Source organism: Chiloscyllium plagiosum, unplaced genomic scaffold (assembly GCF_037043375.1).
Source record: "Chiloscyllium plagiosum isolate Xiang-an unplaced genomic scaffold, Cpla_swu_hap1 HiC_scaffold_27, whole genome shotgun sequence".
Classification (NCBI taxonomy): Eukaryota; Metazoa; Chordata; class Chondrichthyes; order Orectolobiformes; family Hemiscylliidae; genus Chiloscyllium; species Chiloscyllium plagiosum.
The window spans coordinates 84,323,304-84,341,922 of record NW_028270165.1 but is presented as its reverse complement, the minus strand read 5'-3'; the positions used below and the strand labels follow the sequence as shown (position 1 = coordinate 84,341,922).

The 18,619-nt window shown below is 44.9% G+C and overlaps 1 protein-coding gene across 1 annotated transcript in view; it reads left to right on the top strand.

Moving 5' to 3' along the window:
• The window catches only part of LOC148144783 (uncharacterized), a 93,311-nt gene extending 77,331 nt beyond the window's left edge, over window positions 1-15,980 (top strand). Inside the window, exon 3 of the mRNA XM_087975440.1 lies at window positions 14,749-15,980. Within this exon, the coding sequence (XP_087831566.1) occupies window positions 14,749-15,729 (981 nt within the window). The 3' untranslated portion in view covers window positions 15,730-15,980. The remainder of the gene's footprint in view (window positions 1-14,748) is intronic.
• The last annotated feature ends 2,639 nt before the right edge of the window (window positions 15,981-18,619 follow it).

The window sequence follows — 18,619 nt, the reverse complement described above, 5'->3', positions numbered from 1 at the left end:
GAGGGCGCATGAGAAGTTAAAAGCTGCAAAGACAAAGCAGATCCTCAAAGCACTGGGTGGGGTGGTAGCTCAGTGGTTAGCAATGCTGCTTAATAACGCCAGGAGCCTGGGTTTGATTCCACCCTTGGGTGACTGTGTGAAGCTTGGCATGTTCTCCCCCTTGTGTCTGTGTTGGTTACCTCTGGGTGTTCTGGCTTCCTCCCACAGTCCAAGGATCTGCACTTTAGGGTGGATCAGCTGTGCTAAAGTGTGCAGGTGAGCTTGCATCTTTTAGGATGACCATGTTAGTTTCGGTTCCTTCATTTGTAAATCCCAGAACTTTTTAAAATTTACATTCTCAAGATAGCTTTTAACAATAGGTATCATCTCAGCTCAGATAATGCATTGAAGGTGAGACATAAAGTCTGTGTCCCAATGCTCGGTCAGACTGATTCTATTTCTAAAGTGGGAGCTACAGAATCTTACATGGATTTATGCAGTTTTTGAGTAATTCGGAATAGAATGGACTTCTGCAAGGAAGTGTACAAACAACTGACCAGGAACACGACAGGCAACTACCAGCTGATCTGACCAAAGAGCACAACCGTGAACTGACAGCATTCATCAAGACTTCTGATCCAATCCTTCCAGAAGTTCAGCATCCACGGACTAGTTGAATCCGTGGACATGTCAGTACTCTACACCAGCATTCCTCACGATGATGGTATCACGGTAACAGCCTCAGTACTCAATACCAACAGCTGCCAATCTCTGAGCACTGTCCTACAACTCATCCACTTCATCCTTGACCACAACATTTTCAACATTTTCATCAGCAGGTACTCATGTGACTCAGCCAACATTGCCTGCAGCGTATGAGATAAACAATGATGCCCTGAGTCTTGGTATATTGGTGAGACCGAGCAGAGGCTACAGCAACAGATGAATGGACACTGCACAACAATCACCAGCCAGGAGTGTTCCTTCCCAGTCGGGGAACACTACAGCGGTCCGGGACATTCAGCCTTGGACCTTCGGGTGACTATCCTTCAAGATAGACTTCAGGATAGGCAGCAACGGAAAGTGGCTGGGCAGAGGCTGATAGCCAAGTTCAATACCCATTGAGATGGCCTCAACCAGGACCTTGGGTTCATGTCACACTATACCATACATTCTCTCTCTCACACACACCCTCTCAGACTTATTCCCCATTACACTCTCTCACACACACATGATCACTTGGTTTCTCCTGCACACACACACACACACACACATAAAAGTTCGTGGGTTGAATTTGTACTTGCAGAATCGCATTTTATTTTGCTCACAAACTCATACACGTAAGATTCTGTTATACAACGACAGAAATTGAATCCGTCTGACCTAACATTGGGACACAGACAGACTTTAACTTAACACCTTCAATGCATTGTCTGATTGAGATGACACCTATTGTTAAAAGCTAGCTTGACAACGTAACTTTTGAAAACTTTTAGGATTTACATGTGAAGGAATCGAAACTAACATGGTCATTCTAAAAAATGGTAGAGGTAAGCTCAAGTTGTTTAATATTCCATCCCATGACACTGCAATCCTGTTGCTATAAAGTCTGTGTGTTATGATTCTGCTCCACAACCAACGATGAAGGAGCAGCGCTTCGAAAACTAGTGATTCCAAATAAACCTGTCGGGCTATAACCTAGCATTGTGTGATTTTTAACTTTGAAAATCTGCAGTAATCCCAACATCTCCATACTGCGCATGCTACTCGGTGTCAGCCACACACTACGCATGTTCCACGGTGTCAGCAAACTATTACGCATGCTCACGCAACAAGCGGAAACACTCCGTGACCTTGTTTTGATGGACCAATGAGAAGCTCTGGAGGACCGGATGTAGACTGGTCCTCCTGCCAATCACAGCAAACCCATCGTCTGGATGTGGAAGTAGGACCATGTGCTTCTGAGGTGGTTGTTGCTGCTCCTCTCTCTCTGAATGAAGATTGAGCTTCACCCCAACTGCAACTCCCTTCCTCTCTCCAACATCTGTGAGTACAACACACTTTTCTCAACCCCTTTTCCATTCCGGGGTTGAGCTGTTGACTTGCAGGAACTGAAGGAAACGGAGTGAATCCAGGGAGGGGACAGACTCTGGGAAAGTTAGTCCAGGTCTTTTTTTTAATGGCAAATACAGGAGAATTGACAGTTCAGGCTCGAACCTTTAATCAGAAATGATGTGTGGATGAAAAAGGGGCCTCTGTGTCCATCTAATCCAGTCAATGCAAGTTGTCAGACAGGTGCAACAAGTAGTGAGCAAGGCAAGTGTTATATTAGCAAGAGGAATTGAGTTCAGAAGTGGGGACGCCTTCCTGCAGTTTGGGCGTAATTGAATATATCCAAGGCTGAGTTCATCTGATTTTTGAACAACAAAGAAGTGATGATTATGGGGGAGGCAAGACCAGTGCAGATCACTTACTATGCTGACTATGTTCTCAAGCTAAACTGGACCCACCTGCCTGTGTTTAACCTATATCCCTCTGAACCTTTTATATTGGAGTCATAGAGATGTACAGCACAGAAACAGACCCTTCGGTCCAATTTGTCCATGCCTATCAGTTATCCTAATCTAGTCTATTTGCCAGCCCTGGGCCATATCCCTCGAACCCCTTCTATTATAGACCAATCCAAATGCCTTTTAAATTCTGTAATTATACCACTCTCCTCCATTTCCTCTGGCTGGTCATTTCATATATGCACTACTGTGTGAAAAGGCTCCCCTTTGAGCTTTTTTGTCTTTCCCCGTTCACCCAAAACCTTTAGTTCTGCACTCCCCCACCCCAGGGAGAAAACTTTGTCTATTTACCCTATCCATGCCTCTCATGACTTTATAAACCTCTAAGGTCATCCCTCAGCCTCTGACGCCCCAGGGAAACAGCCACAGCGTATTCAGCCTCTCCCAAGAGCTAATTGTTTCAAATCTGGCAACATGCTGGTAAATCTTTTCTGAACCCTTTCAAGTTTCACACTGTCCTTCTGATGGGCAGGAGACCAGAGTTGCATGCAAAATTCCAAGCACACAATATTCCAAATGTGGTCTCACCGATGTCCTGTAGAGCTGCAACATCATCTACCTCCCAACTCCTTTACTCAGTGCTGTAACCGATAAAGGAAAGCATGCCAAATGCTGCCTTCACTATCCTATCTACCTGGTACTCGACCTTCAAGAAACTATGAACCTGCACTCCAAGGTCTCTTTATTCAGCAACACTCCCCAGGACCTTATACACTTTATGCTAAGTCCTACTTTGATTTGCTTTTCCAAAATCCAGCACTTCACATTTATTTAAATTAAACTTCAGCATTCATATACTAATCCAAATGTCTTTTAAATGTTCTAACTGTATCTGCATCCACACCTTTGTCTGGAAATTCATTCCACACACAAACCACTCTCTGGGGGGAAGAAAATGGCGACCCTCATGTCCTTTTAAAATCTTTCTCCTCTCTCTCTTTCAAAATTTGCTCCGTAATCTTGACCCCCAGCCTAGAGAGAGGATTTTGGCCGTTCACCTGATCTATACCCCTCACGATGTTATAATCCTCCTCTGCTCCAGTGGAAAAATTTCCAGCTTATTAACCTGAATGTAGGTATATTCATGGCAGGTCAGGCAGCATCCGAGGAGCTACCTGATCTGCTGTGCTTTTCCAGCACCACTCTAATCTAGACTCTGGTTTCCAGCATCTGCAGTCCTTGTTTTAGCCTTTTACGTCGGTATCCTCAGATCTACTTATGATCTGTTCAATGCTGGTGCAAGCTCGACAGGCTAAATGGCCTATTCCTGCTCCCAATTTGCACACTCCTAGTCTAGTTCCTGAAGAAGGGCCTGTGCCCGAAACGTCGAATCTCCTGTTTCCTGGATGCTGCCTGACCTGCTGTGCTGTTCCAGCAATAAAGTTTCAACACTCCTAGTCCAGAACAGCAAGAGACCATAAAACACAGGATCAGAAATTAGGCCTCTGAGCCCCTCAGGGGTGCTGCACTATTAAGTTCTGGCTGATAAGTTTCTCAATCCCATTCTCCCACTTTCTCCCTGTAACCCTCGATCCCCTTGATACTCAAGAACCTATCTATCTCCATCTTAAATCTACTCAGTGACCTGGCCTCCACAGCCTTCTGTAGCAATGAATTCCACATATTCACCACTCACCGGCTGAAAATGTTTCGCCTTATCTTTGATCTAAAAGATATTCCTTTTACTCTGATGCTGTGCCCTCGGGTCCTAGACTCTCCTACCAATAGGAACATCTTCCCCATGTGCACTTTGTCCAGGCCATTCAGAATTCTGTCTGTTTCAATTAGATCTCCACTTCCTCCGAGTGTGGGTCTGTTAATCAGCATGAACCACACCCTTCAGGATGAGTTACAGCAGGAATTAGGTTCAGCAAAGTCAGAACGGGGGGAGTGTGTGTGGGATGGAGATTTTCAGCTTTTAGGGCATGAGAGAGGAAATAAAGTTCAATATAAATTAGAATTGATCGGATGGGCTGATGGGCCGAGGAATGGCAACATGAATTTAATTTAGATAAATGTGAGGTGTTACATTTTGAAAGGCAAATCAGGGCACGACTTACAAAGTTAATGGTGAGTGTTGCTAAACAGTGTCCTTGCAGGTTCATAATTCCTTGAAAGTGGAATTGCAGGGAGACAGGACTGTGAAGAAGGCATTTGGTACGCTTTCCTTATTGGTCAGAGCATTGAGTACAGGGGTTGGGAGGTCATGTTAGGCCACTTTTGGAAAACTGTGTGCAATTCCAGTTGCCCTCCTCGAGAAGAACGTTGTGAAACTTAAAATGGTTCAGAAAAGATTTACAAAGATGTAGGCAGAGTTGGAGGGTTTGAGCGATAGGAAGATGCTGAATACGCCAGGGATAATTTCCCTGTAGCATTAGAGGCTGATGGGTGACCTTACAGAAGTTTATAAGGGGTATGGATAGGTTGGATAGACAAAATCCTTTCCCCATGGTAGGCAACTTCAAACCTAGAGGGCATAGGATTCGCGTGAAAAGGGAAAGATTTAAAACGGACCTGAGGGGCAACTTTTTCACACAGAGGGTAGTGCATGTTTGGAATGAGCTGCCAGAGGAAATGGTGGAGGCTGCTACAATTACAACATTTAAAAGGCATCTGGATGGGTATGTGAATAAGAAGGATTTAGAGGGATACAGGCCAAATGCTGGCAAATGGAATTAGATGAGTTTAAGATATCTGGTCGGCATGGATGAGTTGGACCGAAGGCTCTGTTTCTGTGCTGTATGACTTTAATCATCTTGTGTGAAAGCAGAAGTGTTGTTGTGAAGATTGGACTTTCAGAGCAGCTTTCAAAGGTGTTTTGCCTTTACTGGAAGCAGAAGAAGTGACAATGAAATATTTCATTGGTGAGACAGCAACTGAGTACGTGAGTACGTCTAGGATTTTGGTGGAAAGTAGGAATTCATTGCACTGTGGGGGTGAAGTGCTTTAAGGCTTACCAGCAGTAAGGACAGTGTGCTGATTGGGGTGCCCAGTGAAGGGTTAGGTGGAATTTTGAGTTAAACTGCTCATTTCTGCCAGCCTCCAACATTGTATTTCCAATGTTGTCCATCAGGAGGAGCGGTGAATCAGTAACTGGTATTGTTAGAAGCCTTACGATTTTCAGTACTGCAGGAATGTCATTGTTTCATCAGCATTGTAAACGTTACTGGCAGCAGAGGGAGGTGTGGGCTGTATTTACTAGAAACAATTAAGCATTTAGATAACGTACATACGAGAGGTCAGGGTGGGATTTGTCTTTCGATTTGCAGAAGGTGGGAGATTCTGGGAGCTGTGATCTGAGGCAAACACAACTGCGGTAAATCATAGAAGCCCTACAGTGTGGAAGCTGGCTATTCAGCCCATCAAGTCCATTCTGACCCCTCCGAAGACCATCCTGCTCATACACCCCTCGCGCCCCTTAGGGAATCAAGAGTTTGAGATAACACAAGTAAGAAGAGCTGAGATGATGGATAGATCAGCCACGATCTTAATAAATGGTGAAGCAGGCTCAACAGGCCAAACGGCCTACTCCTACTTCTATTACTATGAATCAATAACCCTACATTTCCCATTGGCTAACCCACCTAACCTGTACATCCCTGGGCACTATGGGCAATTTAGCATGGCCAATCCAAATCAAGGTTGGTAAGCAATGTAGTGATGTGGAAAATGAACGTCAGAGAAAAATAGAAAGGAACAAGGAGAATAAACGTACCAGCAATTAATACTGGATTCAAAAGATTACAAACAATAAAACTAAAAGCTCAGAATCTGAATTTGTGCTTGTTATGAAGGGGTAGAGGTACTGTACCTTGAAGGGAGTTAAAGAGCTGAGCAGAACAAAGTGTTCTAAACAAGATGAGAATGTAATATTTGGTCAACACAAATAGAGCAACCGGGTTGCCATGAGGCACAAACAAATTCAAATTTGGCCAATCAGTTTAAATTTTGCCCCAAAATACCAAAGTCCAATCAAGTTTGAATTATGTATTTTGATAATATTGATACCAATAAAATGATCCGATGTTTTGGATTATAAAACCAGGCATTTTTGTGAGTTTTAATACTCTGTGTTGGACATAAAGAGTAAAGTTGTTAATTCTTACTTTAAATATTTACCTCTGGGATAGTACTTTGCCTCTCAAACTTTTACATATTACTGCGTGGGGTGAATCATTTCTGTGTTTCTGGTTTAATTTAGCAGAGGGGGTTACTCTGTGTCGTAATAGCGCTGCAACGTAACAAAAGTGAATGAATTGACTGCACACATTGAAGAGAATAATTATGATCTGGGACTCCTTACAGAGACATAGCTTCAGGATGACAAGGATTGGATCCTAAATATTGAGGGGAGATGTGGCATTCAAGTCGAATGAGAAGCTAGGTAAAGGTAGAGGGTTGACACTGCTAATCAAAGCACTGATCACAGGGTAGTCTGGTGTCAGCTCGGATTTCAGGTCCTGGTTTCTTTGTCCTCTATTGATCTCCCTGTTCCCACACAGTTGTTGTCCGTTCTCAGCTCTGCTTCATTTCTGCTGAAGCTTTAACCTCCTTTGACACCTTCCGGAACAATAAAAGTCAATCAAAGTCCAGCCCACAATCTCCCAGCCTGTCAACCATCCAGACACAGAGTATCATACCAGAAAATATAACAAAAAAGGCGAAAAGTTAGAATTAAATAGGTGCTTGTGTCTGTTCATTGGCAAGTAACCTCGAAATAGGGGTCTGCCAGGATTCTTATAGTGCCCTAATTGAAAAATTGTCTCTCCCTTACATCTAAGTATTAGTACCCAGCTACGATTTATAACAATATTTACATCAACAGAAATAAAGCATCTGTTATGCAATAGACATAGAGATATACAGTATGGAACTAGACTTTTACTCTCCCTCGTGCACACACCGAGGTCTATGGGGTGAATTTGTATTTGCAGATACCATCTATTTTACTCAAAAAATGCACAATCTGCAGGCAGATAATACATGGAATATTTTATAAATTCCACTTTGGAAATAGAACTAGTCTGACTCAAAAACTGGGATGCAGACAGACTCTGGCCTCACACCTTTAATGCATTGTCTGAGCTAAGTTGTAATCTTTTCTTATAAAACCTTGTTATCTTGAGTAGGTGACTTATAAGAAGTTCTGGGGTTTACATATTAATGACACCAGCAACTCATTCTAAAGATGAAAGACTTTACAATCTAGGTTTCTTCAATGTATCATCTCAGTGGCATGACTCTGTAATGTTTTGCTGTAGACTCAGTGTCTTATGATCTTAGACTCCACAACCACCTGATGAAGGAGCAGTGCTCCGAAAGCTAGTGCTTCCAAATAAACCTGTTGGACTGGCATCATGTGATTTTTAGCTTTGCCCAGGTTAGGGTGGATTGGCTCTGCTAAATTACCCATGGTGCTCAGGGTTTTGCAGGTATGGGAGAATTGTTAGAAGCGATTTGATTCCATCTTCTCGTGACTGTCTGTGTGAACTTTGGTATGTTCTCCCCCTTCTGTCTGCGCAGGTTACCTCTGGGTGCTCCGGTTTCCTTCCACAGTCCAAGGATCTGCAGTTTTGGATGGATCGGCTGTGCTAAAGTGTCCAGGGATGTGCAGGTTAGAGTGGGTTAGCCATGGGGAACTGCAGGGCTGTAGGGTAAGTGGATGAGTCTGGGTGGGATGCTGTGTGGAAGGTCGGTGTGAATTTGATAGGTGAAATGGCGTGCAGGGATTACATAATTCTTCTCCTTTAGCCATATGTGGATTGAGAAATGACCTGCTGTGGGAGGAGTAGGCTCCAGTTCATGGGACACTGCCCCAGTCCTGGGGAAGGTGGGAATTGTGCTGTCTCTCTCCCCACCCACTGCCCCCATCCATTCTCTCTCACCCCTCAACTCTCTGCCCCCCATTTTCTCTCTTTCCCCCTCATTCTCTTCCTCCACCCTTTGACCCCCGAGTCTTTCCTTTCCGCCCCCACCACCCTCTGTTCCCCCCAGTCTCTCAATGGCCCCCACACTCTGTCACCCTGTCCATTCTGTCTCTCTTCCAACTCCCACTGAACTTTCTCATGCCTCAAGCTCTCTTTGATCGCTCTATCAAGCTCTTAGAAGAGAGAGAGAGAGAGAGAATGGTTGATGATGAAACTGCCTGGGAGATGGGGGTGCACGAGAAATGGCTGATCTTTCAAATTGAGAATAGCTAAAATAATATATTCAGAAATAGCAGTAAAGTTTGAACGCATGTTCAATTTTATATTAAGACAAAGCTGCAGCCATCTTTCTCAAACTTGCTTTGAACTATGTGCAGTTGAGGACAGGCTGTTCGGGGTGAATGAGGCTTTTTCTCGAAATGTCAATTTTCCCGAAATGTCAATTTTCCTGCTCCTTGGATGTTGCCTGACCTGCTGTGCTTTTCCAGCACCACATTCTTGATCTAATCTCCAGCATCTGCGGTACTCACTTTCTCCTGTTAGGGGTGAATGACCGAACCCTAGTTTTGAAAAATTGGTTCTGTTAGAAGGTGTAGAGGTGTATTCTACCTTCAAGAGAGTTGAAAAGCGAGCAGAACCACCTGACGTAGCACCAAGCGTTCTGAACAAGGTAACAATTTAACATTTGGTCGAACAGCTCAGTAGCTGGGTTGCCTGGAGACAAAAACATACTCAATTTTGGCCAATCGATTTAAATCTTGCCCCAAAATACTGAATTCCAATCAAGTTTGAATTTGGTATTTTGAGAATATTGGTTAGCACTGCTGCCTCACACCACCAGGGTCGATTCCAGCCTTGGGTGACTGACTGTGTGGAGTTTGCACATTCTCCCCGTGTCTGCGTGGGTTTGCTCTGGGTGCTCCAGTTTCCTCCCACAGTCCAAAGATGTGCAGGTCAGGTGAAGTGACTATGCTATATTGCCCGTAGTGTTAGATGCATTCGTCAGAGGGAAATGGATCTGGGTGGGTTACTGTTTGGAGTGTCAGTGTGGACTGGTTGGACTGAAGGGCCTGGTTCCGCACTGTAGGGAATTTAATCCAATCTAATATTAACACCAATGAAACGATTTGATGCTTTGGAGTACAAAATCAAAACAAAAAGTTGAACAGTTACAGGAGAACTGCCAAAAGACCAACAAATGTAGGCTGCTAGTGAGAACTCCTGAGAGGTACCTGTCCAGAGAAGGAGTCTGCACAGAGAAAAAACATCGACACTGACCTGGAGAGCAAATCTACAGAGGAAGATACAAAGAGAAGATTTAACAGCTGGCTGGTTTTGAAGTTTGAATCTTTCGGTAAATCTTAATCAGGGGTTTTTATTGGACTGGTATTGTATAGGGGAAGGTAGAAGATAGGTTAGAGACAGGAGTTGTAAATAGTTGTTAATTAATTATTCACCGTTGGACTTTAATAAATAAAGTTGTTAATTTTTACTTTAAATACTGACCTTTGGGAATAGTTTCTTGGTTCTTGAATTTTTACAGATTACTGCATGGGTTAAACCTTCTCTATGTTGCTGGTTTAAATTAGGTGGGGGAGGTTGCACACAATGTTTTAAAATGTGAGGGCTTTCGTCCGAGATTTGAACTGGTTTAGACAGATTTGAATAGATTTGGCGGTACGAAAAATCCCAGCAGATTTAAACACTTGCAAGTTAGTGTCCTAGATCATTAAATAAAACTTTAAATAGTGACTTTTAGAAACAGTTCCTTACCTCTTGAATTTTCACATTACCACATGGGGTAAATCTTTTTTGGGTTTAAATTAGTTGGGGGGGGGGGGGTGCAGTCCGTGTCATAACAATTCTGACTATATAGAAACAGTAGTGGAGTGTGGAAACATACTGTTTGTTCCGTGCCAATCGGATATCCTAAATTAATCTAGGCCCATTTGCCAGCTCCTGGCCCATATCCCTCCAAACCTTCCTGTTCATATACCCATCCAGATGCCTTTTGAATTTTGTAATTGTACCAGCCTCCACCACTTCCTCTGGGAGCTCATTCAATCCATGCACCACCCGCTGTGTAAAATAGTTGCCCTTTAGGTCCCTTTTAGTCCTTTCCCCCCTCACCCTCATATAAATCAATTGCTGCTTTTTCTGAATAGGCTCAGTGGCTGGCATTGCTGCCTTATAGCGCTGGGGACCCAGGTTTGATCCCAGTCTCGGGCAACTGTCTGAGTGGAGTTTGCACCTTCTCCCCATGTCTGCATGGGATTCCTTTGGTGCTCCGGTTTCTCCCCACAATCCAAAGATGTGCAGGTTTGGAGAGGGCACTTGTGGGGAATTAACTTTCACACTTTTTTTCTACTCCTTAGGTCCCTTTTAAATCTTTCCCCTCTCACCCTCAACCTATGCCCTCCAGTTTGGGAGTCCCCTACCCTGAGGAAAAGATGAGTCGTCAAATAAAATGTGGAGCCGCAGGATAAATATAAGATGTCGCTCCAGCCTTTCTTGTCTCCGAGTGTCATTTGGGCACAAAACCTGTCGGTAACACCAGCAACTTCACAGAGCATCTTGCGCATGCTCCTCGGTGACAACACACTACGCATGTTCGCCGGTGTCAGCAAAACCTGCGCGTGCTCCTGGTTGTCCGCGGAAACTGCGCGTGATCTTCTTTTGTTGGGCCAATAGGAAGCCCTGGAGGACCGGAAGGAGCGTGGTCCTCCTAATCAGAGACACCCCTATTGTGTGTGTCTCTCTCTCAATCTCAATTTATGGAGGGGAGAGATTCTGGAAAAGTTGGGCCAGGTCTGTGTCTCAGTTGGCAAACTCATGGAAAATGCAGTACCACGATGTGAAGTGATAGCATTCCCTGTGGGCTGGGAAGCAGAAAGGAGATGCATTGTTTAAATGGTGATATATTGGGATGTGGAGAAAGTGAGGACCGCAAATGTTGGAGATCAGAGTCAAAAAGTGTGGTGCTCGAAAAGCACAGCAGATGAGGCAGCATCCGATGAGCAGGAGAGTCAGCGTTACAGGCACGAGCCCTTCATCAGGAATGTGTATAAAGGGGCCTCAGCGTCCTTCCATACCAGTCAATGCCAGTTGTGAGGTAGGTGCAGCAAGCAATGAGCAAAGCAGGTGTTATCTTAGCAAGAGGAATTGAGATCAGAAGTGGGGATGTCTTCCTGCAGTTATGGGATCATTGAATATATTCAAGGCTGAGTTCATCTGATTTTGGAACAATAAAGAAGTGGATGTTTATGGGGGAAGGCAAGGAAATGGTTTTCAGACCATTGCAGAACAATTACCGAGTCAAACAGCACAGAAACAGTCTCTTCAGTCCAACTACTCCATGCTATGTTCTCAAACTAATCTAATCCCATCTGCCGGTGTTTGGCCTATATCCCTCAGTCACAAAGCTGGTCCTTTTTACTAAAAGCTGGTCATTTTACTAAAAGCTGGTCATTCTTCTCAAGGATGCTGTGTCCTTGTTTTTTTTTTTCACAGGGGTGGTAAAATAACCTGGGCTCCGAAGTGACTGGTTTAGTACAGAGATGAAAAACAGTATTGGGAGGCATTTTTGGTTATATGTGAACAGATGAGACTTGAGGCCAAAGCTTTTATGTTTTAGAAGTGACCCGTACAATGAAAGGGGAGTGGTCAGTCCTGAAAGCTGAAGTCTCGTTTGGGTGGGTTAAGCAGTGGACTATGTGGAGAAAGGCTGCTAACACTGTTTCCTTCTGCCCTTCTAACTTCAACTGTAAGCCTCTGTTTCAGTTTTACTTTGTTTAAGGGTTTTTTTTTGGTACTGTTGTGTACCAGCATTGTGAAGAGTGTTAAGAGTTTCTCCACAGCTTGTACTGTACTTAATAAAGTTTGGTTGTTCACAGAAGTTGGAGTATTGCAGTGTAAGAAGCTCAAGCAAAAGAACTTAACAAAGGAACCTAAGGGATAAGTCTTTCATGCAGAAAGTGGCATGTTTAAGGAAAGAGCTGTCAGAGGAAGTGGTGGGTGCTGGTACAATTATGACATTAAAAGGCATCTGGATGGGTATACGATTAGGAAGGGTTTAGACGATATGGGCCAAATGCTGGCAAATTGGCCGAGATTAGGTTAGGTTATCTCGTTGGCACGCATGAATTAGACCGAAGGGTCTGTTTCTGTGCTACATATCTCTATCACTCTGGCTTGCCACTAACATTTGCCACATCTATATGTACAGTTTCTGTCTGGTGTCAGTGTCAATGCCTTGATATCTCATTCTTAACTGGACTGGCAGTGTTTGGAATAGAATGCGGCAAAATGAGGGCAATTCACATAAAACATCCCCTTATGCACCGATAGTGGGAGCATGGGGATTCCAACTGGGGTTGACAGATGCCACTTTTAAACTCTGGAGATCCAGGGGTATCTCATGTTTAGGGGATCTATTTAAAGATGGGGTCCTGATGTCTTTTGAACAGCTGCGTCAGAAATTCGGATTACCTAATGGAGACCTCTTTCGATACTTCCAAATTCGAGATTATATACAGAAGAAGACCACGTTATCAGATAGTCTTTATAAATCAGATAGAGAATGTAGTGTCCTACGACCAGTGGGGGTATTTTCCGTCAGTACTATTTATCATTTACTACATGATAAAGTATCGGGAGATATGTATAATCTGCTTAAAACATGAGATCAGGATTTGGGACTAGAAATCTATAGAAACGTGGAATGATATTTGGGAAAATGCTAGAAGAATTACTATCTGTAACAGAACCCAGGCTATCCAGCTGAAGATACTTCATAGGGCCCATATAGCACCGGTTCGATTGGCAAAATTTAAGGCAGGAGCATCTCCAATGTGTCCTAAATGCAAAATAGAAGTGGGCACTCATATACATTGCCTATGGACCTGTCATAAGATCTGTAGATATTGGACTAAAGTAGCAAGTACCCTGACAGAAATTTTAGGAACGGAAATTAAAGTGGACCCTATGTCTCTCCTCTTGGGCTTTTCAAACCTTCCCTCCCTGGACACGTACGGGAAGAGACTATTTTCTATTCTTTCTTTCGTGCAAGGAAAAATATTTTGGTGAACTGGGCGGCTGAGGGCCACCCTGGACTTTCAAATTGGCACAGATTAATTATGGAATGTATTCCCCTTGACTTCCTTACAAATATGGTGCACCGAAAGACCGAATTATTTTATAAAATATGGCAGCCCTTCTTGAATTACATAAATACAGATATTTCGGCTATCCTAACAAGGGCTTTTATTTAATTGAGATTACAAACCTGGCTGGTCCGGGGCCCCTCGGGGGACGAATCCCGCACGAATACGGGTTTTATTATATCTGATGCTAACACATCCCGAGCATGTAAGAGACTTAAATATACACTCTGGTTAGTTGTAGGTTAGATTAGTAGATAGTTGAGTTTTGTTTGATTTTTTTCTTTTTTGTTTTTTTTCTGTTTTTTGTTAAATTTTGGCTATTGTATATTTGAGTTAATTGTATATCAATGTTTATATCTGAGAGTTTTGTTTATTTTTGTAAACTTGTTAAAATGTTAAATTTCTAATAAAAATATCTATTAAAAAAACTGGATTGGCAGTGATGACTTTTGTAATCTTTTCTTACAGACTATCTGAAGACAGAAGTTTCAAGTTAACAGATAAAGGGCTTATGTCCAAAATGTTGATTCTCCTGCTTCTCTGATGCTGCTTGCTGTGCTGCGCTTTTCCAGCGATGCAGTTTTTGACTCTGACTCTCCAGCGTCTCCAGTCCTCACTTTCACATCAATGTCTGATAGTTACTCAATCCATCAGGACCGCAACAATTTTCAACTATGATTCTGTGAGAAGGAGCAAAGCGTTCTTTTTGGTTCCAGTTTGAGTACGGTTGAAAGACCCTACTGTTGCAGCGCACTGAGTGTGGAGCCTGAAAGAACTCTACTGCCTGGAAAGAAGAATTCATGGCAGGGTTGTACACGTGTGTGTGCAGCTGAAGCTTCGGCCATGGAGAAACCTGAGGAAACACGCCCTGTTGAGAAACCATGGAATTGTGGCGACTGCGGGAAGGGCTTCCATGTCCCACCTGTCCTGGCGGCTCATCAGTGCAATCACACTGGGAAGAGGCCGTTCTCCTGCCCCGAGCGGGCAAAGGGCTTTACTTGCTCCTGTGTCCTGCTGCCCCACCAGCATATACACACTGGTGAGAGGAAGTTTTACTGCTCCATGTGCGGGAAAGGATTCACTTGGGTGGACAACCTCCAGACCCACCAGCGAATCCATGCAGGGGAGAGGCTCTTCAGTTGCCACGAGTGCGGGAAAGCCTTCAGCAATTCCTCCAACCTGCTGACGCACCGGCGGGTCCACACGGGGGAGAGGCCATTCAGCTGCCCCGAATGCGGGAAGGCCTTCAGCGATTCCTCCAACCTGCTGAGGCACCGGCGGGTCCACACGGGGGTGAGGCCCTTCAGCTGCCCAGAGTGTGGGAAGGCCTTCAGCAATTCCTCCTCCCTGCTGGTCCATCAGTGGGTCCACACGGGGGAGCGGCCCTTTAGCTGCCCAGAGTGCGGGAAGGCCTTCAGCAATTCCTCCTCTCTGCTGACCCACCGGCGAATCCACACGGGGGAAAGGCCCTTCAGCTGCCCAGAGTGTGGGAAGGCCTTCAGCAAAACCTCCCACCTGCGGAGCCACCAGCGGGTCCACACGGGGGAGAGGCCCTTCAGCTGCCTAGAGTGTGGGAAGGCCTTCAGCAATTCCTCCAACTTGCTGGCCCATCAGCGGATCCACACGGGGGAGAGGCCCTTCAGCTGCCCAGAATGCGGGAAGGCCTTCAGTAAATCCTCCAACCTGCTGGCCCATCAGCGGGTCCACACGGGGGAGAGGCCCTTCAGCTGTCCAGTGTGCGGGAAGGCCTTCAGCAATTCCTCAGACCTGCTGAGACACCGGCAAATCCACATGAGGGAGAGGCCTTTCGCTTGCTCTGAGTGTGGTAAGGCTTTCAGCAATTCCTCTGACCTGCTGTCCCACCAGCAGGTCCACACCAGGGAAAAGCCATTCAGCTGCCCCGAGTGCGGGAAGGGGTTCACCCACTCCTCCAAACTGCTGGCCCATCAATGGGTCCACACTGGGGAGAGGCCGTTTGCCTGCCCTGACTGCAGGCGGAGGTTCTCATTGTCCTGCAACTTGCGGAGGCACCAGTGCATCCAACAATCAGATTCCACCAGTGACACTGCAGTGGGTCACCCCCAGGGCTGAACCTCCTGCCCATTCTGACAGTGGGTGCAGTGAGCTTTTGTGTTTTGTGCTGGACTCACCCCCACCAAGCCCACCTATATGGCTCAGGGGTGGCATGGTGACTCAGTGGTTAGTATCACTGCCTCACGATGCTGACCTGGGTTCAATTCCACCCTTGGGGAGACAGTCTGTGTGTAGCTTTCACGTTGCACGCCCCACGTCTGTATGGGTTACCTCTGAGTGCTCTGGTTTCCTTCCCCTGGTCTAAAGGTGTGCAGGTTCGGATGAATTGGCCCATCTAAATTGTCCCATAGTGTTCAGGGATGTGTCGGTGTGGTGCATTAGTTGGGGTAAATGTAGAGGGATAGGGGAATGGCTGGGTTACTCTGCGGAGGGCCAGTGTGGACTTGTTGGGCCAAAGGACCTGTTTCCATACTGTAGGGAATCTAATCTTTAAAAAAAAGAATTCCTCCAAGCAATCTTGATAAAATATGCCGAGTTAGACAAAGTATCCCATCAAGTTTGAGTTGAAGAAGTCTGAAGTCACACGACACCATGTTATAGTGCAACAAGTTTATTTGAAATCACAAGCTTTAGGAGCATTGCTCTTTCATGAGTACTGCCCCCTCATCACTTCATCTGGTGCCGTGTGACTTCTGACCTTGTCCACCCCAATTCAACACCAGCACCTCCGCATCAGAGTTGACGAATGAGATTGGATTTTATTCGGCCTGATTGTGAGATGTTCCATTTGGAAACTCAAAACTGTCTGACCAACAAAGAGATGCAAATCATAGAGTCCTACAGCAGGAGACAGGCCCTTCGGCCCAACATGGTCCACACCGACCAAACTGTCCATCAACACTAAGCCCATTTCCCTGCACTTGGCCCATTTCCTTCCATACCTTTCCTATCCACGTATTTGCCCCAATGCCTTTTAAATGTTGTTAATGTACCCACCTCAACCACTTCCACTGGCATCTCATTCCATATGTGTACCACCGTCTGCGTGAAAAGAAACCTTGCCCCTCACATTTCCTTTTATTCTTTTTCCTCTAACCTTAAACTGATGCCCTCTAGCCCTCACTTCCCCAACCCCGTGCATTCACCCTCTCACGATCTCTTCACTTCTCGAAGGGCCTCTCTCAGACTCTTAATGCTCTAAATAAAAATATCTTAGCTTGTCCAACCTCTCCCTTTTACACAGACCCTTGAATCCTGGTAACATCCTTGTATATGTCTTCAGCATGCTTCCAAGTTTAATAACATATTTGTTATAGACACTGCCCTGTCTATCTATTTTGTTGGAAATATAGGACCTAATCCAAACTGGGTAATCTGGCTGATGGGGCAGGAAACCACTTCCTTTCTTGAGAGACAAGTCTCCTGGAGAGAACTGGCTGGCTGACTGATCTACTGACCCTCAGTGTCCCACTGCCCTCAGTTATCTGGAGGGGTGTCCACACATTTGCCTAAGGTGGTGCTTGAAACCTTTATCATCTTTGGGATGGATCCCCATTCATTCCGTGCTATGGAGTCATGCAGCCTGGAAACAGACCCTTCAGACCAACCAGTCCATGATCCCCAACTAAACTAGTGCCACCCATCTGCTCCTGGCCTGTATCCAGTATGTTAATACTTTTGTTCATTTGTTCACCGTGAGAGTTGGATAAATAAATTGCTGATTGTTGATTTTAAAGTGTTGGGGATTTATTCTTATCACTAGAGCAGGTTACACCACTTTTCATGCTAAATTTACAGATTATTGGGCGACACGCTCCTCTGGGTGTTTCTCTTTGAGATAGGTATGGCTGTCAGCCTTTGCTTTATAAAAGTATTGACGTAATGTAGTGCTGAATGCAATGGAGTCAACATGAATCCCAGCCTCTCACTGTGGTTGTGGGTGAATCGTCTTAATTTGGCTCTTAACTCAGAAACTGCACACAATTAACTGCTGAAACAATGATTAACACTTTATTGTATGGAGCAACCAAAAATAAAACTCCTCAAGTTTTCATTGGAGAAAAGAAGGTTTAGGGGTGACTTGATAGAGGTGTACAAGATGATTAGAGGTTTAGATAGGGTTGACCATGAGAACCTTTTTCCACGTATGGAGTCAGCTATTACAAGGGGGCATAGCTTTAAATTAAGGGGTGGTCGGTATAGGACAGATGTTAGGGGTAGATTCTTTACTCAGCGAGTAGTGAGTTCATGGAATGCCCTGCCAGTAGCAATGGTGGACGCTCCCTCTTTATGGGCATTTAAGCAGGCATTGGATAGGCATATGGAGGATAGTGGGTTAGTGTAGGTTAGGTGGGCTTGGATCGGCACAACATCGAGGGTCAAAGGGCCTGTACTGCGCTGTATTCTTCTATGTAACCAAGTTCAACCTCACTCACAACTTGGCTATCACCCAATTGATGGCAGAATTTAACTGAGTTTCCCCCAACAGTATCTGTCTCTGGAAGTGTCCAGGGATTCAGTGCAGCATTCTTCTTCCAAGTACTGCTGCTACATCATTCTGGTTGAATTCTGGTGGAGATTCCTCACTTTCAAATCTGTGATGTGATGCTTCTTTAGATTCTAACACCACCTCCCCATACTTCTGGAGATCTCCGGTCTGTAGCTTACCTTCTTATCCTCGAGGTTTAGTGGTTTGTTTGATACAGCGTTTCCTGCAAAAAAACCCTTTACGTCAGGGCCTTCCTTCCACAGACAAACTTAATTGTCCTTTTATCATGAGCTTATTAAACACTTCGCTCATCTGTCCCAGGAAACATCTTGTTGTTTTGCGTCCTTCTTCCCAGGGATGGTTAACTACCAGAAATTAGGCCATTCAGCCTATTGAGTCTGCTCCACTATTCAATCGTGGCTGATACGTTTCTCAACCCAATTCTCCCTGTAACCCTTG